General features: G+C 49.1%; 1 protein-coding gene across 1 annotated transcript in view; it reads right to left on the bottom strand.

Moving 5' to 3' along the window:
- Positions 1-21,494, bottom strand: part of LOC146797169 (protein Wnt-7b-like) — a 131,284-nt gene extending 109,790 nt beyond the window's left edge. The window contains exon 1 of the mRNA XM_085629868.1: positions 18,754-21,494. Coding sequence (XP_085485994.1) covers positions 18,754-18,827 — 74 coding nt within the window. The 5' untranslated portion in view covers positions 18,828-21,494. The remainder of the gene's footprint in view (positions 1-18,753) is intronic.
- Between the last annotated feature and the right edge of the window lie 498 nt (positions 21,495-21,992).

Genomic DNA, 21,992 nt, shown 5'->3' with positions numbered 1-21,992 from the left:
TGTGGTCCCAAGCGGAGGTGCAGGGTCCGAGGATGAGGACTTCGGTCTTCTCTGAGTTGAGCTTCAAACAGCTGTCTTTCATCCAGTCTGCCACGTTCTTCATCCCTTCGCGGAAACGGAGCCTGGTGTCTTCGGGGTTCTTCATGAGTGAGAGGATGAGCTGGGTGTTGGCGGCGTAGGATACAATGCTGAGCCCGTGCTTTCTGACGATGGTGGCGAGGGGGGCCATGTAGATGTTGAAGAGCGTGGGGCTGAGTGATGATCATTTGGGTACTCCGCAGTTGATATCGGTGGGTTTGGAGAGGAAGGGAGGGAGTCTGATCCTCTGGGTACGGCCGGAGAGAAAGGATTGGATCCAGTTGGGGGCGGCTCCTTGTATCCCCGCGTCGTGAAGACTGGCTGCTAGCGTGTGATGTGAAACGGTGTCGAAAGCTGTGGAGAGGTCTAGAAGGATGAGGGCCGCAGTGTGTCCCTGGTCGAGTAGCATGCGGATGTCGTCAGTGGCGGCGAGGAGGGCAGTCTCTGTGCTGTGGTCGCTGCAGAATCCAGATTGGGAGGCGTCCAGGATGAAGTTCTCTTCGATGAAGGTGGTCAGCTGGGCATTTACGAGTCTCTGAGTGACCTTGGCCACGAAGGGGAGGAGAGAGATGGGCAGGTAGTTTTTCAGGTCTGTTGGGTCGGCCGTTGGTTTCTTGAGGTGGGGTTTAACTGCCACCCGCTTCCAGTCGTCTGGGAAAATGCCGGATACGAAGGAGGAGTTGATGGTCCATCCTAGTTCGGGCGAGATGGCGGCGGCGGCCCTGTGGAATATGTGCGGTGGGCAGTGGTCCGTGGGGGTCCTGAGTGGGTTTTCTTCATGGTCGCGGTGATGAGTTTGACGGTGGCGGGATTCCAGGTCATGATGGTTGGCTTATCGGCGGTGTAGGGGTGGTGGTGGTGTCAGGCGTCTGTTCGCTGAAGTTGTCGTAGAGGGCCTTGATCTTCAGGTGGGGACGGTGACTGAGTGCAACACCCCAACCCCCTCAAAGTGCCCAGTACAGAAGTGCGCAGGAGGCCGTGGAACCCTTCACTCTCTCAGCACACACCTGTAGAGAAGGCATGGATGGTGACTGAGTGCTACACCCCACCGTCTCCAGGTGCCCTTTAGAGAAGTGCGCAGGAGGCCGTGGCACCCCTAACTCTTGCAGCAAACACCTGTGGAGAAGGCTGGGCAGGCGACTGAGTGCTACACCCCACCCTCTCCATGTGCCCAGTTAGAGAAGTGCGCATGAGGCCGTGGCATTCCTAACTCACAGCACTCACCTGTAGAAAAGGCAGGGATGGTGAGTGAGTGCTACACCCCACCCTCTCCAGGTGCCCTTTAGAGAAGTGCACATGAGGCTGTTGCACCCCTAACTCTCACAGCACACACCTGTAAAGAAGGTAGAGACGGTGACTGAGTGCTACACCCCAACCCCTCTAAATGCCCAGTACAGAAGTGCGCAGGAGGCTGTGGAATCCTTCGCTCTCTCAGCACACAACCCTGTAGAGAAGGCATGGATGGTGACTGAGTGCTACACCCCACCCTCTCCAGGTGCCCTTTAGAGAAGTGCGCATGAGGCCGTGGCACCCCTAACTCTTGCAGCACACACCTGTAGATAAGGCAGGGATGGTGAGTGAGTGCTACACCCCACCGTCTCCAGGTGCCCTTGAGAGAAGTGCACAGGAGGCCGTGGCACCCCTAACTCTTGCAGCAAACACCTGTAGAAAAGGCAGGGATGGTGAGTGAGTGCTACACCCCATCGTCTCCAGGTGCCCTTTAGAGAAGTGCACATAAGGGCTGTTGCACCCCTCACTCTCACAGCCCACAACTGTAGAGAAGGCAGGGATGGTGAGTGAGTGCTACACCCCAACCCATCTAAGTACCCAGTACAGAAGTGCGCAGGAGGCGGTGGAACCCTTCACTCTCTCAGCACACAACCCTGTAGAGAAGGCATGGATGGTGACTGAGTGCTACACCCCACCCTCTCCAGGTTATGTTATGTTAATCAAGGATTTATAGAGCGCACAGCTACTCGACAGAGTGTCCCGGTGCTATGACAGAAGAGGCAAAGAGCAAAGACTTTGAGACCAAAATTAATTAAGGTGATAAGTTATGGTAGTTGTTGAAACATCCAAGTTTTTAACTGCTTTCAAAACTCCAGAAGGGTAGTAGTCTGTCTCAGGGATAAAGGCAGGATATTCCACGCACCAGTCACTTGCACATGGAAAGACCGACCTCCACAGCGGGCTCTACAGAAACTCGGCGCCATGATCAGAAATTGATGGGCTGATCTAAGCGATCTACGCTGGATGTAGTAGAAAATTATTTTCCGGATGTAATGTGCCCCCAGCCCATGCAGAGCTTTAAAGGAAAGCGTTAGGGCTTTGAAGAGAATTCTACACTGGACCGGGAGCCACTTTAATTTCTTCAGATGATGGGAAATCCGTTCTCTGGCTCCTAACTTCAGGACCGCTCTGGCCGCTGAGTTCTGAACAATCTGAAGCCTGTTCAGTAAGCACTCCGGGAGGCCAAGATATAGGACATTAACATAGTCCAATCTGGAAGTAACGAGCGCCTGCACGACTAGCTTTCTATGTGTCGTTGGTAATAGATAGAGAAATGTCCTAATCATTTTTAAAAGTCCAAAACATGTGCCAGTCACTTTCTGAACTTGAGTTTTCATGGATAACATGTCATCCATTTTCACTCCCAGATTTTTAACTGTGTTAACTGCCATCTGGGGTGGCAACATTTTGTCAGGCCACCACTGTTTCCAAACATCCAGAGCAGGGGAGCCAAAGAAGATGATTTCCGACTTCTCAGGGTTGCATTTGAGTTGGTGAGATTGAAACCAAGAGAACAATTCTGCCAGACAATCTCTGATCTTCTGACCATTAAAATCTTCCCCCGTCCTACATGTGAACAACAACTGAGTGTCGTCCGCATAAGATATAATCTTCGCCTCTCCCGCCTCCGCCAACTTGGCTAGGGGGGGCATGTAAAGATTGAATAATACAGGGCTCAAAATAGAGCCCTGGACGCGAAGGGGGGAGACCATACCTCCTGCCTTCTGTCCTTCATAAAGGAGGCAAACCATTTCAACACCGTGCCACCAAAACCACACTCCTGTAATCTCTGCAGTAGGCATTCATGGGGCACGCTGTCGAAAGCTGCTGAAAGATCCAAGAGAATTAGGACAGCTTTTCCTCCCTTATCAAAGGTCTCTTTGATGGTCTCAGAGACCTCAAGTAGGGCCGTCTCCGTGCTAAAGTTAGAACGAAAACCTGATTGGTTTGAATGAAGGAGGTTATTAGTTTCAGCAAAGTTGGAGACTACCGAATGTACATATTTTTCTAACGTTTTAGCAAAAAATGGGAGAAGGGAGATAGGTCTATAGTTGGAAAGTATAGTTTGGTCAGGAGAGGGTTTCTTCAATAATGGGATCACTTTTGCACTTTTCCAATTCTCGGGCACCTGACCAGTGCTCAAAGACAGGTTCAGGATGCTGTTAACTGTTGGATTCAGTGTCTCTGCCATATCGGCCAGAAATTCGGCAACGCAAGGGTCTGACGGGGAGCCAGACTTCAGGCCCTTCATTATTACTAAGGAAGATTCCAAAGGGACCGGGGGAAGCAGGAAAGAGAAGCATTTCCTATCCTGTTTTGACAATTTGGCAGGGGGGAATCCTTATTTTCAGATCCCTCCGGCAATCTAAATGAGGATTGGATTTTTCGTGTAGAAAAAATTGGCTAACTGATTGATCCGATCCGCGGAAAAGGAGGGAGGGTTAGATCCAGCATTAGGTGACGAGAAGCTTTTCACTATGTTGAAAAGTTCTCGTACTTTTATTCCCAGTAGATTCGATTTTACGAGCAAAAAATGACTTATTTTCCTCCTGTATCATTTTATGATAAGTTCTTATTGTTTTCTTATACTTTTCTTTCTTTTCCTTGCTAAAGTCTCTCCTCCAGGCTCTTTCCAGACGTTTACATTCTTTTCTGGCCTGCGACAAAGTGGCATTGAACCACGGCGCAGACCTTCTGACCGGTTTCGCTGGGCTTATGGTCAAGGGGGCTAAAGTTCTGGTGCCTAGATTGACCCAGTTTTCAAGAGACTACATCCCGTTCAATATTCCCACATAACTCCAGGGGATGCCTGGCTAATTCGTCTTTAAAGGCTGCTGGTGTGATTTTATACAGCGGCCTGGAATAAGTTGGTGCTTGCCTCGCCTGGGACTGTCGGAATTTAAAGAGTTTCTGGATCGTAAAGCTGACCAGGAAATGGTTCGACCATGACAGGGGTAGAGGAACATCTATTTGGATAACGGTGTTTGCAAAAATTTGATCCAGGGTATGACCCTTATTGTGGGTCTGGGATGCCACATACGGGCAGAGATTCAATGCTTCCATCGACTCCAATAGAGAGGAAGTATCGGCCCTCTCCTGATTGTCCAAGTGGATATTAAAATCCCCAAGGACCAAAACGTTTTTAAATCTAGGGGCCAATGATGCTGTAGAGTCACCAAGAGTTCTCAAAAAGGCCCCTGCATGACCTAGGGGTCTGTAAATTAGTACTCCTGCTAAGCATTGATGGGGGTAAAGAGTGCATTGAAAACTGAGGCATTCGGCCCCTTCTATGTCCTCCATAACAATGTGGGAGATAGAAAAGTCAGTTTTACTAATGATAGCAATGCCGCCCCCTTTGCTGCCCACCCGGTCTTTCCTCAAAATAGAGTAGCCAGGTGGAATCGCCGTCGCTATAGCAGGATTGGAATTTTCAGTAAGCCATGTTTCAGTCAGAAACAACAGGTCTGGCTTTTTCTCTATCAGTAGGTCATAAATATGTAAATCATGTTTGTTCAGGTTCAGTTTAATAATAAGGCTCTGATGTTATCTTGTTTGTTAATGTCTTCAGTTGGGCTATAAAGCGGACAAATATCCGAGTTATTCTCTAAGCCACCCTTGGAAACCCCCCAATTACATTGCTTACACCTCTGAATGGAATCATCTTTAGGTGGTGGAATAACATACCTACAGCTTGTAGGATTTCTCAACTTCATTAGAGCGTCTCTGTCATAGCACCGTCTCTTCCCAACAGGGCCTATGAAACCGGCAGAGTGTCCTGCGCCTCGCACCTCCGGGCGCAGACGGGCTGGCCTTTGGCGCGCCATTGGCGTGCCCGCTGCGCGGACGCTGCATCCGGTTCTTTGTAGCGGTGGCGCCCAAACTAACTAGAACGCTGACCTTGGAAAGCGGGTCCGCTCTAACAGGCGGGCACCGTGGCCATGCGTTCCAGCAGCTCAAAAATTAGTTTCCCCCTACAGTCAATTCAAATGTTATGCTTCCCTCCAGTGCAATTTTACAAATTTGAAAATACTAAAACAATTCTAAAAACGATTCCTCGCAAGAGCTGAAAGTGCAACGTGCATAAAATACATTAAAAGAAATGCCGGTACACGCACACACGGCAGAGAGCCCAGCAAATGCTCTACTGTCACTTTAGAGAAGTGCACAGGAGGCCGTGGCACCCCTAACTCTCTCAGCACACAACCCTGTAGAGAAGGCATGGATGGTGACTTAGTGCTACACCCCACCCTCTCCAGGTGCTCTTTAGAGAAGTGTGCAGGAGGCTGTGGCACCCCTAACTCTTGCAACAAACACCTGTAGAGAAGGCTGGGCAGGCAACTGAGTGCTACACCCCACCCTCTCCAGGTGCCCAGTTAGATAAATGTGTAGGAGGATGTGGCACCCCTAACTCTTGCAGCACACACCTGTAGAGAAGGCAGGGATGGTGAGTGAGTGCTACACCCCACCGTCTCCAGGTGCCCTTGAGAGAAGTGCGCAGGAGATCGTGGCACCCCTAACTCTTGCAGCACACACCTGTAGAAAAGGCAGGGATGGTGAGTGAGTGCTACACCCCACCCTCTCCAGGTGCCCAGTTAGAGAAGTGCGCAGGAGGCCGTGGCACCCTTAACTCGCGCACCACACACCTGTAGAGAAGGCATGGATGGTGACTGAGTGCTACAACGTACCCTAAGTGCCCACTAAACAAGTGCACGGAAGGCAGGAATGTGACTAACACATCCACCCACCTTACTGCCAGCACCCAGTGCCAAGGCAGGCCACAGCACAGCATACTCCCAGCTGCAGCTGGCTCCAGTGCCCCAGGCACGTATCCAGGTATGATGTACTTCAAGAAGGTGGGAGGGTGAATGGTAAGCCCTTCAGGTGATGGCAGCCAGACAGTATAAATGCAGTGTGTGCCTTCAGTGAAGGTGTTCAGGCAGTGGCCTGTCAATCCAGGGAAGCGCCGGTGGCCTCCTGGCCAAGCCTCCACCGACTCTGGCACACACTGAAACAGAGTGAGTGATTAAATAATAACAGGTTAGGCATTTTCATCAGGTGTTAGGACAGGTGAGAGTGCTGTGCAGTTTTACTGCTGTTACTGCCTTTCTCGTCACTGCCCCAGGGCCCTGGATACTGCTGGTTCAGAGGTTAGCCAAGACTCACTTCATGTCCTTGACTTTAGCTGTGGTCGGGCAGTGAAGGCTTAGTCCAGGACATGGGTCTGGACCCAGATATTGGTGCATTCTGAATGTCATGAGTTTTAATCCAAGCTAGGCCGACTTTGCCTTCTATCCTTCTGAGGTCCTTAAATTGAGTACCTTAAAACGGTTAACAGTAATATCTGGTACATACAGCAATGATGCACAGAAGTATTGCCTTTAGTGCCATATAAAAACGTATTGGTGGCTATTTCAGACAGTAGTTATAACAACAAACAGAAATGGCTATCCTTCTAGAAGCAGAGCAGATGTAACAAAAGAGAGAGATGAACACCCCCAAAGCCTAGCAATAACAGTCTAGAAGTTATAACCCCAAACATGTCGCTCAGTGGTTTTGGCTCCTACAGCTCATCAATGGGGAATAAACAGTGCCAAGTGGGGAAGTCAGAATCCGTGAGGACTCATGGACATTTCCCCAACATTTACGGGGTATCATTCTGCAAGGCTCTGCCAGATACCTGGGGTAGCTGCAGCTCCGGGGTAATGCTTAGGGCAACAAGATGGACGCACAAAAGGATATCTAAAAACTGGCTCCCTGAGCTTGCCTTTCCTGGTACCCGCAAAGCATCTTCTTCAGATGGTGTAGGTAGGGTGGCTCGTCATCTAAGGTTTATCTAAGGAATCCTCTAAGCCTGACATTGTGGGAGCCAGTGGTTACTGTTGAAAGGTTCTTTCATCTGTGAATCCCTGCAAGCTCCAGGGCCTTTTCCAAAACATGATTCAGGGTTCCTGGGATAAATGAAGCGACAGAAAGGCTGAGATGAACGTCTGGTGTGTCCCCCCGTAGATGCAGAAAGGCTGAGATGAGAGTCTGCGGTGGTTTACCCAGTAGATGAAGAAGGGCTGAGATGAAAGTCTGCAGTGGTTCCCCCGTAGATGTAGAAAGGCTGAGATTAAAGTCCAGTGTGGTTCCCCCGGAGATGCAGAAAGGCTGAGATGAAAGTCTGGTGTGGTTCCCCCAGTAGATGCAGAAAGGCTGAGATGAAAGTCCGGTGTGGTTCACCCAGTAGATGCAGAAAGGCTGAGATGAAAGTCTGGTGTGGTTCACCTGGGAGATACAGAAAAGCTGAGATGAAAGTCTGGTGTGGCTCCCCCGGGGATGCAGAAAGGCTGAGATGAAAGCCTGGTGTGGTTCACAGTAAGGCTGAGATGAAAGTCTGGAGTGGTTCCCCCAGTAGATGCAGAAAGGCTGAGATGTAAGTCTGGTGTGGTTCCCCCGTAGATGTAGAAAGGCTGAGATGAAAGTCTGGTGTGGTTCGCCCGTAGATGTAGAAAGGCTGAGATGAAAGTCTGGTGTGGTTCACCCAGTAGATGCAGAAGGGCTGAGATGAAAGTCTGGTGTGGTTCACCCAGTAGATGCAGAAAGGCTCAGATGAAAGTCTGGTGTGGTTCACCTGGGAGATGCAGAAAAGCTGAGATGAAAGTCTGGTGTGGCTCCCCCGGGGATGCAGAAAGGCTGAGATGAAAGTCTGGTGTGGTTCACAGTAAGGCTGAGATGAAAGTCTGAAGTGGTTCCCCCAGTAGATGCAGAAAGGCTGAGATGTAAGTCTGGTGTGGTTCCCCCGTAGATGTAGAAAGGCTGAGATGAAAGTCTGGTGTGGTTCCCCCGTAGATGTAGAAAGGCTGAGATGAAAGTCTGGTGTGGTTCACCCCTAGATGTAGAAAGGCTGAGATGAAAGTCTGGTGTGGTTCACCCAGTAGATGCAGAAAGGCTGAAATGAAAGTCTGGTGAGGTTACCCCAGTAGATGCAGAAGGGCTGATATGAAAGTCTGGTGTGGTTCAGCCAGTAGATGAAGAAAGGCTCAGATGAAAGTCTGCTGAGGTTCCCACGTAGATGTAGAAAAGCTGAGATGAAAGTCTAGTGTGGTTCCCACAGTAGATGCAGAAGGGCTGAGATGAAAGTCTCGTATGGTTCACCCAGTAGATGCAGAAAGGCTGAGATGAAAGTCCGGTGTGGTTCACCCAGTAGATGCAGAAGGGCTGAGATGAAAGTCTGGTGAAGTTATCCCAGTAGATGCAGAAAGGCTGAAATGAAAGTCTGGTGTGGTTCACCCAGTAGATGCAGAAAGGCTGAAATGAAAGTCTGGTGAAGTTATCCCAGTAGATGCAGAAAGGCTGAAATGAAAGTCTGTGGTGATTCACCCAGTAGATCCAGAAAGGCTGAGCTGAAAGTCTTGGGAGGTTACCCCAGGAGATGCAGGAAGGCTGAGATGAAAGTCTGGTGTGGTTCCCCCGTAGATGTAGAAATGCTGAGATGAACGTCTGGTGTGGTTACCCCCTAGATGTAGAAAGGCTGAAATGAAAGTCTGGTGAGGTTACCCCAGTAGATGCAGAAAAACTGAAATGAAAGTCTGCGGTGGTTCACCCAGTAGATGCAGAAAGGCTGAAATGAAAGTCTGGTGAAGTTACCCCAGTAGATGCAGAAAGGCTGTCATGAAAGTCTGCGGTGGTTCCCCCGTAGATGTAGAAAGGCTGAAATGAAAGTCTGGTGTGGTTCACCCAGTAGATGCAGAAAGGCTGAAATGAAAGCCAGGTGTTGTTCACCCAGTAGATGCAGAAGGGCTGAGATGAAAGTCTGGTGTGGTTCACCCAGTAGATGCAGAAAGGCTGAAATGAAAGTCTGGTGAGGTTCCCCCGTAGATGCAGAAAGGCTGAAATGAAAGTCTGGTGTGGTTCACCCAGTAGACGCAGAAAGGCTGAGATGAAAGTCTGGTGTGGTTACCCCATAGATGCTGAAAGGCTGAGATGAAAGTCTGGTGTGGTTCCCCCAGTAGATGCAGAAAGGCTGAGATGAAAGTCCGGTGTGGTTCACTCAGTAGATGCAGAAAGGCTGAGATGAAAGTCTGGTGTGGTTCACCTGGGAGAGGCAGAAAAGCTGAGATGAAAGTCTGATGTGGTTCACCCGGAGATGCAGAAAGGCTGAGATGAAAGTCTGGTGTGGTTCACCCAGTAGATGCAGAAAGGCTGAAATGAAAGTCTGGTGAGGTTACCCCAGTAGATGCAGAAGGGCTGAGATGAAAGTCTGGTGTGGTTCAGCCAGTAGATGAAGAAAGGCTCAGATGAAAGTCTGCTGAGGTTCCCACGTAGATGTAGAAAAGCTGAGATGAAAGTCTAGTGTGGTTCCCACAGTAGATGCAGAAGGGCTGAGATGAAAGTCTCGTATGGTTCACCCAGTAGATGCAGAAAGGCTGAGATGAAAGTCCGGTGTGGTTCACCCAGTAGATGCAGAAGGGCTGAGATGAAAGTCTGGTGAAGTTATCCCAGTAGATGCAGAAAGGCTGAAATGAAAGTCTGGTGTGGTTCACCCAGTAGATGCAGAAAGGCTGAAATGAAAGTCTGGTGAAGTTATCCCAGTAGATGCAGAAAGGCTGAAATGAAAGTCTGTGGTGATTCACCCAGTAGATCCAGAAAGGCTGAGCTGAAAGTCTTGGGAGGTTACCCCAGGAGATGCAGGAAGGCTGAGATGAAAGTCTGGTGTGGTTCCCCCGTAGATGTAGAAATGCTGAGATGAACGTCTGGTGTGGTTACCCCCTAGATGTAGAAAGGCTGAAATGAAAGTCTGGTGAGGTTACCCCAGTAGATGCAGAAAAACTGAAATGAAAGTCTGTGGTGGTTCACCCAGTAGATGCAGAAAGGCTGAAATGAAAGTCTGGTGAAGTTACCCCAGTAGATGCAGAAAGGCTGTCATGAAAGTCTGCGGTGGTTCCCCCGTAGATGTAGAAAGGCTGAAATGAAAGTCTGGTGTGGTTCACCCAGTAGATGCAGAAAGGCTGAAATGAAAGCCAGGTGTTGTTCACCCAGTAGATGCAGAAGGGCTGAGATGAAAGTCTGGTGTGGTTCACCCAGTAGATGCAGAAAGGCTGAAATGAAAGTCTGGTGAGGTTCCCCCGTAGATGCAGAAAGGCTGAAATGAAAGTCTGGTGTGGTTCACCCAGTAGACGCAGAAAGGCTGAGATGAAAGTCTGGTGTGGTTACCCCATAGATGCTGAAAGGCTGAGATGAAAGTCTGGTGTGGTTCCCCCAGTAGATGCAGAAAGGCTGAGATGAAAGTCCGGTGTGGTTCACTCAGTAGATGCAGAAAGGCTGAGATGAAAGTCTGGTGTGGTTCACCTGGGAGAGGCAGAAAAGCTGAGATGAAAGTCTGATGTGGTTCACCCGGAGATGCAGAAAGGCTGAGATGAAAGTCTGGTGTGGTTCCCCCGGAGATGCAGAAAGGCTGAGATGAAAGTCTGGTGTGGTTCACAGAAAGGCTGAGATGAAAGTCTGGAGTGGTTCCCCCAGTAGATGCAGAAAGGCTGAGATGAAAGTCTGGTGTGGTTCCCCCAGTAGATGCAGAAAGGCTGAGATGAAAGTCTAGTGTGGTTCCCCCGTAGATGCAGAAAGGCTGAGATGAAAGTCTGGTGTGGTTCACCCAGTAGATGCAGAAAGGCTGAGATGAAAGTCTGGTGTGGTTCACCCAGTAGATGCAGAAAGGCTGAAATGAAAGTGTGGTGAGGTTACCCCAGTAGATGCAGAAAGGCTGAAATGAAAGTCTGCGGTGGTTCACCCAGTAGATGCAGAAAGGCTCAGATGAAAGTCTGGTGAGGTTCCCCCGTAGATGTAGAAAAGCTGAGATGAAAGTCTAGTGTGGTTTGTGAGAAAGTGGCTCTGTATATACTGTTCCTTAATAGGTACAGGGTGTACAGAGTCCACAGACCCCAAGGGTTTAACAGAGGTTAAAGTTAGATATAACCTTACTCTCCAAAGTGGTAGCCTGGTCGAGCAGTAAGGCAGTATCAGAGGACAGTGTAAAGCATTTCTTGTACACACTCAGTCAGCAAATAGTTCCACACACTCAATAACTGAACTCTAGGCCAATGGTTTGTATATAAAAAAATATATGCTTGTTTTATTTTAGAACCAACACTTGGAATTAAAATATACTTTCTCGACAGGAGATGTTTCATAAAAATACTTTTGTATATGTAAAAGACTTTTTAGTAAACAGTTACAAGTAGTTGCAGCAAGCAACTCTATTTCTAAACACAATACATTGAGTTCAATGATAAATTCAAATTATATGCAACAGATTACTTTTGTAATTCCAGGCCTGGATCCTAGATCCAGTCCTGGGTCAGTTCTCAGAATCAGTTGTTGAAAGTCGACTTTGGTACTGTAATGATTTTTAACTAATATTTAGCTATTTTAAAAGTTAGCACTTAGAAAATATTTCAGAGCAAACAATCAATGATTCCCTATGGAAGAAAATTTAGGTTACAGGTACAGTAGGTTATCGTTACTTTTGTAATCCAGTACTGGGTGCCTAGACTCAGTACTGGGACCTTTATCCAAAACAGGTAAGTAATTACGTTTTCAGAAGTTATACGATTTTCGAAGAATATTTAGAAATTGCAGAAATCAACACTTAGAAGAAATTTCACAGAAAAACAGTCAATGGTTTCCTATGGAAGAAAAATGAGTTAAAGGTAAGTATAGTTGTGGGTACTTTTCAGAGTCAGTGCTGGGCACCAAGATCCAGCACTGGGAGCTCACCTAAGAGCAGGTGAGTAAATTCGTTTTTGTCACTCGGCTGATTTTTAATGATTATTTTGAGTTTTGAAAAGTCCACACTTAGAAGAATTTTCAAGAAAAAGCCAGTCAATGTTACCCTATGAGGAAAATGAAGTTAGCGGTTTAAGGGTAAGTACTCGACTGGCAGAGTTGAAGTTCTGGGCATAGACTCAGGGGTCCCCCAGTGTCAGGTAGGTACAGTTAGTTCACCCTCAGCGGTTTCAGGACGGCCGGGTGCAGAGAGAGTTAGGCCCAATGTTATCCTATGAGGGATAGGGGGGCCTTGGTTGGTGGCTGCTGTCTGGCAAGCCACGCGGCTGTGGGAGCTGGGCTCCTGGTCACTTACTCAGGGCAAGAGGGGAAGTAGGTTAGAGTAGAGTTTTCACTGCCAGGGCCACTCGGGCGGCTGGGTGCAGGGTGCTTTTGAGCCGTCGGGCGCTCAATTGATTTCTATGGGAAATCTCCGATTTGGAAAAAGACTGCAGGCTCGGGGACGAGGACTCTTCAGGTGCCACCACCACTTCGAGAGGTAAGTTGGGTAGTTGGAGGATAGGTAGGTACCCCGGGATTGGACACAGAGGGCCGTGGTGCGCCGGGTGCAGGGGTGCCTTTTGGTGTCGGGAAATCTTACCCTCTGTTGATCGCGGTTGGGGTGGCACTCTGTTCTGAGGCTGCAGGCTTCTCCAGGATTGTCGAGGGGGGTCCTTGGGTGCCGGACTCGGGGTCACAGACGCCGTGGGGTCGTCCTCGTGGGTTTAGTTCACTCCGGCACCGGCCAGGCTTGGCGGGTGCAGAGTGGGCTGGTATCGCGGTTCCGGGCTGCTGCCAGGGGTGAAAGGTAGGTTCTGAGTAGAGCCTCTACTCATGGGAGTCCCAGGGGATCAGAGTTCAAAGGTAGCCAGGTCCTCCGGGGTTTCTGAGGTTGCTGGCCACAAGAGATGCCGGGTTTGGAGCAGGAGCAGGTTCGAGGTCGACAGGCCGGTAGGGCTGGGGCCAAAGAAGTTGGTGTCTCCCTCTCCTTCGCAGCTGCAGGGCAGGTCTTCGTTTCTTCTCGCTCTTCTTGTAGTTTCAGAATCTGGAATCTGGGGAAGGAAGGTTCAGGGTGCCCCTAAATACTAGATTTAGGGGCGTTACAGGTAGGTGAAGGCCAGGGACCAATGGGTCCTTGTCCTGGGGTGGGTACACCCCCTATCCTGCCTCTCTCCTGTGGGAGCGGGGCAGTAGCCTAATCCTGATAGGGTAGGGCCCCCCATCTTCAAGATGGCGAGAGCCCGGAGATGTGCTTCACCTCGTCTCCCCCACCTGAGGGGTGGGGTGGGCAGGCTGGCACATCCCCTGTCCTTGTATGGGGTTTCCGGCCAAGCTTCCCGCCAGAGTGGGGGGTTGCAGTGGCCTGGAGAAACTCCTTGAGGCGGCAGGCCTTTGAAGCTTCCCTTTTGTCATCCTGGGGGAGGAGATGTATCACCTCACCCAGGATGTGCATTGTTGCAGGCCCGGGAGAGCAGGGGCTCTCCCACCCAGGGGTCCAGCAACGTGTCTGCTGTGTGGTAGCCTGGGCAGCCTCAGAGCAGACGTGGATTGTAGGTTAGTTGTAAGGGGGCATCTCTAAGATGCCCTCTGGGGTGCTTTGAACATTAAATCCCACACTGGCATCAGTGTGGGTTTAATGTGCTGAGAAGTTTGATACCAAACTTCCCAGTCTTCAGTGTTGCCATTATGGTGCTGTGGAGCTCGTGTTTGACGAGCTCTCAGCACCATGTACTCTTAAATGGCAGCACTGCACTTACAGTGCCCGGGAATGGACCTGGGTACTGTAGGGGCACAGGGCTCCGGCTCCTGTGCCCACACCATGGGCATAAGGCACTCAGCCAGAGGGGTGGCTGACATATGCCTTGGCAGTGTAGGTAATGGGCATGGCACACATAGATGTGTGCCATGTCGACTCTTCATTTTGTCCTGCACCCAGACACTCAGCCTGCAAGGGCAGTGTGTGTGTGTAAGGGTACAGGGCCTCTAAGGGTAGCACAATGAGTGCTGCAGCCCTTAGGGGCCTTCCCTGGTCACAAGGCCCTGGGTACCTAGGGTACCATTTACCAGGGGCTGATGGAGTTTGTGTGTTTTAAGGAAGGCACATAGGCCCTGGGCACCTGATTGGCAGGAGTCCAGGGTACACTCAGTCAAAGTATATTCAGCAATTTAGCAAAATGTGGGGGCATACCATGCAAGGAAGTTGGCACTTTCTCACATGGTTCCCCCAGTAGATGCAGAAGGGCTGAGATGAAAGTCTCGTGTGGTTCACCCAGCAGATGCAAAAGGGCTGAGATGAAAGTTTATCCCAGTAGATGCAGAAAGGCTGAAATGAAAGTCTGTGGTGATTCACCCAGTAGATGCAGAAAGGCTGAGATGAAAGTCTGATGAGGTCACCCCCGGAGATGCAGGAAGGCTGAGATGAAAGTCTGGTGTGGTTCCCCCGTAGATGTAGAAAGGCTGAGATAAAAGGCTGGTGTGGTTCCCCCTTAGATGTAGAAAGGCCTAGATGAAAGTCTGGTGTGGTTACCCCCTAGATGTAGAAAGGTTGAAATTAAAGTCTGGTGAGGTTACCCCAGTAGATGCAGAAAAGCTGAAATGAAAGTCTGCGGTGGTTCACCCAGTAGATGCAGAAAGGCTGAAATGAAAGTCTGGTGAAGTTACCCCAGTAGATGCAGAAAGGCTGTCATGAAAGTCTGCGGTGGTTCCCCCGTAGATGTAGAAAGGCTGAAATGAAAGCCCGGTGTGGTTCACCCAGTAGATGCAGAAGGGCTGAGATGAAAGTCTGGTGTGGTTCACCCAGTAGATGCAGAAAGGCTGAAATGAAAGTATGGTGAGGTTACCCCAGTAGATGCAGAAAGGCTGTAATGAATGTCTGCGGTGGTTCCCCCGTAGATGTAGAAAGGCTGAAATGAAAGTCTGGTGTGGTTCACCCAGTAGATGCAGAAAGACTGAAATGAAAGTCTGTGTGGTTACCCCAGGAGATGCAGAAAGACTGAAATAAAAGTCTGGTGTGGTTCACCCAGAAGATGCAGAAAGGCTGAAATGAAAGTCTGGTGTGGTTACCCCAGTAGATGCAGAAAGGCTGAGATGAAAGTCTGGTGTGGTTACCCCAGGCAATGCAGAAAGGCTGAGATGAAAGCCTGGTGTGGTTCACAGAAAGGCTGAGATGAAAGTCTGGTGTGGTTCAACCAGTAGATGCAGAAAGGCTTAAATGAAAGCCTGGTGTGGTTCACCTTCACCCAGTAGATGCAGAAAGGCTGAGATTAAAGTCTGGTGTGGTTACCCCAGTAGATGCAGAAAGGCTGAGATGAAAGTCTGGTGTGGTTACCCCAGGCAATGCAGAAAGGCTGAGATGAAAGCCTGGTGTGGTTCACAGAAAGGCTGAGATGAAAGTCTGGTGTGGTTCAACCAGTAGATGCAGAAAGGCTTAAATGAAAGCCTGGTGTGGTTCACCTTCACCCAGTAGATGCAGAAAGGCTGAGATTAAAGTCTGGTGTGGTTACCCCAGAGATGTAGAAAGGCTGAGATGAAAGTCTGGTGTGGTTCCCCCAGTACATGCAGAAAGGCTGAAATGAAAGTCTGATGTGGTTACCCCAGGAGATGCAGAAAGGTGAGATGAAAGTCTGGTGTGGTTACCCCAGGAGATGCAGAAAGGCTGAGATGAAAGTCCGGTGTGGTTCACCTGGGAGATGCAGAAAGGCTGAAATGAGAGGCCGCAGTGGTTCACCCAGTAGATGCAGAAAGGCTGAGATGAAAGTATGCTGTGGTTACCACAGGAGTTGCAGAAAGGCTGAGATGAAAGTCTGGTGTGGTTACCCCAGGAGATGCAGAAAGGCTGAGATGAAAGTCTGGTGTGGTTACCCAAGGAGATGCAGAAAGGCTGAGATGAAAGTCTGGTGTGGTTACCCAAGGAGATGCAGAAAGGCTGAGATGAAAGTCCGGCGTGGTTCACCCAGGAGATGCAGAAAGGCTGAGATGAAAGTCTGGTGTGGTTCACCCATCGATGCAGAAAGGCTGAGATGAAAGTCTGGTGTGGTTCACCCATAGATGCAGAAAGGCTGAGATGAAAGTCTGCGGTGGTTCCCCCGTAGATGTAGAAAGGCTGAAATGAAAGCCCGGTGTGGTTCACCCAGTAGATGCAGAAGGGCTGAGATGAAAGTCTGGTGTGGTTCACCCAGTAGATGCAGAAAGGCTGAAATGAAAGTATGGTGAGGTTACCCCAGTAGATGCAGAAAGGCTGTAATGAATGTCTGCGGTGGTTCCCCCGTGGATGTAGAAAGGCTGAAATGAAAGTCTGGTGTGGTTCACCCAGTAGATGCAGAAAGACTGAAATGAAAGTCTGTGTGGTTACCCCAGGAGATGCAGAAAGACTGAAATAAAAGTCTGGTGTGGTTCACCCAGAAGATGCAGAAAGGCTGAAATGAAAGTCTGGTGTGGTTACCCCAGTAGATGCAGAAAGGCTGAGATGAAAGTCTGGTGTGGTTACCCCAGGCAATGCAGAAAGGCTGAGATGAAAGCCTGGTGTGGTTCACAGAAAGGCTGAGATGAAAGTCTGGTGTGGTTCAACCAGTAGATGCAGAAAGGCTTAAATGAAAGCCTGGTGTGGTTCACCTTCACCCAGTAGATGCAGAAAGGCTGAGATTAAAGTCTGGTGTGGTTACCCCAGTAGATGCAGAAAGGCTGAGATGAAAGTCTGGTGTGGTTACCCCAGGCAATGCAGAAAGGCTGAGATGAAAGCCTGGTGTGGTTCACAGAAAGGCTGAGATGAAAGTCTGGTGTGGTTCAACCAGTAGATGCAGAAAGGCTTAAATGAAAGCCTGGTGTGGTTCACCTTCACCCAGTAGATGCAGAAAGGCTGAGATTAAAGTCTGGTGTGGTTACCCCAGAGATGTAGAAAGGCTGAGATGAAAGTCTGGTGTGGTTCCCCCAGTACATGCAGAAAGGCTGAAATGAAAGTCTGATGTGGTTACCCCAGGAGATGCAGAAAGGTGAGATGAAAGTCTGGTGTGGTTCACCCAGTAGATGCAGAAAGGCTGTCATGAAAGTCTGCGGTGGTTCCCCCGTAGATGTAGAAAGGCTGAAATGAAAGCCCGGTGTGGTTCACCCATAGATGCAGAAAGGCTGAGATGAAAGTTTGGTGTGGTTCACCCATAGATGCAGAAAGGCTGAAATGAAAGTCTGGTGAGGTTACCCCAGTAGATGCAGAAAGGCTGAGATGAAAGTCTGGTGTGGTTCACCCAGGAGATGCAGAAAGGCTGAGATGAAAGTCTGGTGTGGTTCACCCATAGATGCAGAAAGGCTGAGATGAAAGTCTTGTGTGGTTCACCCATAGATGCAGAAAGGCTGAAATGAAAGGCTGCGGTGGTTTCCTCCATAGGATAACATTGACTGTTTTTCTATGAAAAGTTTTTAAGTGTGGAGTTGGAAAATCTAAGAAATCCTTTAAAACTGTAACTAAATAACCAAAACGCTTTTACTTACCTGTTTACAGGAAATGTCCCAGTGCAGTATCCAGGTATACTGCACTATGTAAGAAAAGTAATCTGAAAAGTAACTTACATGATATTTACTAAAAATCCTATAGAAAGTATATGTACTGTAGCCTGAAAAGCATTGCATTAACAGTAACATTTCTGTAATCAAATCAAAGTACATTTACAATTGCAATCCAAACTGTTTACAAACTATATTAGTACTGTAAAGTATTCATTGCTTAGCTGTGTCAGGCTTGCTTGGTTCTAGAAAATAAAATAACTAAAATAATTATTTTATATAAAAACAATTGGTCTGAAGTTCAGTCTTTGAGTGTGTGAATTCATTTGCTGACTGAGTGGGTACAACAAATGCTTAACACTGTCCTCTGATACTGCCTTACTGCTCGACCACGCTACCACAAATAGAGAGGGAGGTGCTATCTACTTCACCTCTCCCTACCTTTTGGGTTCCACTGGACTCTGTGCACACTATACCTCACTTTGGTATAGTATATACAGAGCCAGCTTCCTACACCAAGCCACTGAGGATGGCCACTGTGGCAGGATGTTAGGGTACCGCTCTACGCTCCAGCTAGCCCGTCACCCACACTTACTGAGTGGCATGCTCTACTCCCTACACTCAGGTCAGGATTACTGTGGTCGGCCAGTGAGGAGGGATGCTAGGGTACCGCTCTACCCTCCAGCTAGCCCGTCACCCACACTCACTGCCTGGCATGCTCTGCTCCCCACACTCAGGTCAGGATTACTGTGGATGGCCACTGTGGAGGGATGCTAGTTACCGCTCTATGATTCAGCTGCCCTGTCAACCACACTTACTGCATGGCATGCTCTGCTCCACTCTGCTCTAGTCAGGTCAGAATGAGGCCAACATGAACACCTCCATCTCAAGAGCAGTAAAGGGGAAGCTTGCTGTGCTCACCCTCATCGAAGGACCCCTGAGTCTGCAGTTAATCACACATATGAAGATGGACAAGCAGAGGCATGAGAACTGAAGCAGAGTACTGTCCTTCGGGCACCCCTCTGCTATTGGGGGATTTCATTGGCATTGGGCATTATTCAGGAAGTGATGCGTACTTATTCATTCACTCACCCATCTCCGCAGAGCACAAGGCCGATGTAGGGAAGAGTGCGGCAAAGATGCAGAATGCCCCGAGTCACCCGCATGCTGCTGACGCTTCTCTTCACTCTCAATGCTTCTGCTGCCACTCAGTCAACCTCCTGGCATGCACCATCCCCAACAAGTTCTTTTTATTTTTCCTCTTGGCATTCCTTTGGGCAGGCTGCTTGGTACCCTCCTGGAGACCCTTCTTGTTACTCTTCTTGCTGTTCCTTTGGTGCTGTTTTTTGGTCACTAATTGGTGCTCTTCATCGCTCTCCGGTTGGCACTCCTCTCATTGTTACACACTTGCTGCTCTTCTTGATACTGTTCTTGCTCTTCATTTTCATGTTCATCTTCTGCTAGTCTTGGTGTGCATCTTCATGCCTGTCTTGGTGTTGTGCTTGCTGCTGTTCTTGGTGCTCCCTGTCTTCTTGTAGTGTTCTTGTTGGTGCCCTTTCGGATCTCCCCCTAACGTTCTTCTATCAGCTCTTGCTAGCGGTCTTCTTAACCTTTTCTTAACACCCTTTTAATTTTGCTGTTCATCTGTCTTAACCTCTTGGTTCTCTTACTGTTGCTCCTCTGATCATCTGCTCAGTGTTCCTCTTGCTGCTGTTTCCTGTGTTTTCTTGTTGCTCTTCCTGGCTTTCTGCTTGGGGTTGTCTTGATGACCCTCTCAGTGTTCCTCTTCAATTGTTTGATGACTCTTTTTTTAAGCTTCTCTTGCATTTCTCCTTGATGTCCTTCTTGGCTATCTTCTTGGTGCTTTCTTGATGCTCTTTTCTGGTGATTCTCATGGCATTCTGACAGTCTCCTAGGTGTCTCTATTGGTGCTCTTCTTTTTGCTCCGCTTGACGCTCTATCCTGTACTCTTCTTGATGTTTCTAGTGCTGTTTGTTTTTGTGGCTTTTGTTCTTGATATTCCTGGCTCTCTTCTTGGTGTTTTTGAAACTCGTTTCTATTCTTTTTTCTTTTTATAGGTGCTCTTCTTGATGCTCATCAGCTCTCCTTCCTACTTCTCTTAGTGTTTTTCCCGATCGTCTTTTCTCTAATTTTGATGATCTTGGTTCACTTGCTAGTCTTCTTGGTGTCCTACTGGTCTCCTTTTTGGTTTCATTCTTTGTGCTCTTTAACTCGCTCTTCCTGGCAATTTTCTGTGTATTTCTCCTGCAGCTATTCCTTTTCCTGCCTGAATAGAGTCCTGTTGGTGCTCTTCTTTTTGCTTTTCCAGGCTCTCTTCTCTGCCTTTCTCTTCCTTCTCTCCTTTATGATATTTTTGATCTCTGCTCCCTTCTTGTTCTTTCGCTTGGTCCTGCTCCTTCGGATGCTTGTTTTAGTAATCCTCTTACACCTCTTCACAGCTGTCGTCTTATTGTTTCTCCTGGAGTTTTTCTTGGTGATCCTCTTGGCGCTCTTCGTTGCGTTTCTCTTGCTGCTCTTGGTGTTTTATTGGTGTTCTATTTAGCCCTCTTCTAAGCATTATCCTTCCTTGTGCTTCTGCCCGTGCTCTTATTGCTGTTCTACAGGCACTCTTCACAGCACGGATCTTGATGCTCCTCTGGAGGTTCTTGTGGGCACTCTTCTAGGCACTCTGCTAAGTGTACTTAATGGTTCTTTCCAATCCTCGTGGCATCTCATCTCTGCACTCTCCCTGTTGCTGCACTAAGCAGCACTCTCCTGCCCTACTGTTTGGTGGTAGTTGTTGTGTGTGTCTCTTTGCACCTTTCGCAGTGTGTATTGCTGAGTCTCTGGATGTGTGCCCTGGATGCTCAGTGCTGGTTGTGCTCCCTTCAGACTCTTCCACAGTAGGTCCAGCTAGTATGTGTGATGATGCGATTGCTTAACACCCGCGGCCTTAAGAAGTGGCCAAGATGGAGTTCAACCAGCGCGGAGTCTCAGCTGCCACCAGGAGTATCTTTGCTGGGCATGAGCCATTGCTGGGAATCATTTCTGTGGCTAGGCAGACTTAACCGCCAGTGACAGTCTCTTCGGTAGGCCTGAATGGTGAAGCTCAACTGTCAGCAGAAGCCTCTTTGGTATGCTTGCTCCAGGGTCAGCAGGTCTTAGCGGCCAATGACAGTCTCGTTGGCGGGCCGGGCCAGTTTTCCGTGAGGTTACGTTTCCTGCTGTAATCTCTTTGGTAGCCTTGGGATAGGGTCAGTAAGTCTCACCTGATGATAGGAGTTTCTTCGGTAGGCTTGGGCCAAGGCTGGTGTCAGCCACATGCAGGGGTCTTTCAGTTCCTTGGAAGTCTCAGTTACTGGCAGGCGTCTCTCCAGTTGGCTCTATGAAGGAGTCTCTCAGTGGCTTGGGAGTCTCAGCTACTGGCAGGCGTCTCTCCAGTTGGCTCTATGAAGGAGTCTCTCGGTGGCTTGGGAGTCTCGGCTACTGGCAGGTGTCTCGCTGGATGGCTCTGTGAAGGAGTCTCTCAGTGGTTTGGGAGTCCCAGCTACTGGCAGGTGTCTCTCCGGTTGACTCCGTGAATCTCAACCCCAGCAGCAGTTTCTTCTGACAGGAGATTCTGGAGACAGAACAGCAGCCAATCCTTCCACAGTTTCCTGCATTCTTTCTGCCTCACACTCTTTTTTTTTCCGGCTGACATCCAGTTATGCATTTTCCCCCTGAGCAGTCGAACAAAACAAAACTTGCCGTTGTTCAGGTAAACAGAGCTCGCCTTCCTCCCGCCGTGGTGTGTCTGCCAGGAGGGCAGGGTGGGGATGAGGTGGGAGTACCTGTGCTGGCGCGAAGACGGAGGCACGTGGCGGGGCTGCCCACAGTGACAGCTGAAGGAACATGGAAACGAATGTTCAATATTTAACAGCCTGAGGCAGGGGAGGGGGTGAAGTGGGGGTAGGAGACTTTGCAACAGATGCAGCATGGGATAGAAGGAAATCTGAATTTCCTTACAAGCCAGTGCTTAATTTGTAAAGGAATAAGTGCCAGGGCCGAAAACATTTCTTAGAAAAACGTTAGTCTGCACTACTAAAAGTCAGCATACAGGGTACCACGGCCGTGGGGCCTTGATTCCACCTAAGTCTCTTCAATCCACTACAGATACTTCTTGCCTCCTTTTCTCACTCTTGCAGGTTCCTGCTTTCTCTCTTAGTCATGTTTTCCCGTCTTTTTCATCCCCTTTCTTTCCCCATTCTGTGCTTGTCTCTGTCTTGCGTTGGGTCACAGACTGACTGCTGGCACCCAAAAATGAATTGAGGTGCCCCACCTTCTGTCTCAGG

This window comes from Triturus cristatus, chromosome 10 (assembly GCF_964204655.1).
Source record: "Triturus cristatus chromosome 10, aTriCri1.1, whole genome shotgun sequence".
In the NCBI taxonomy this organism is placed as follows: Eukaryota; Metazoa; Chordata; class Amphibia; order Caudata; family Salamandridae; genus Triturus; species Triturus cristatus.
The sequence above is the reverse complement of the archived record's forward strand: the minus strand, read 5'-3'. Positions and strand labels throughout refer to the sequence as shown.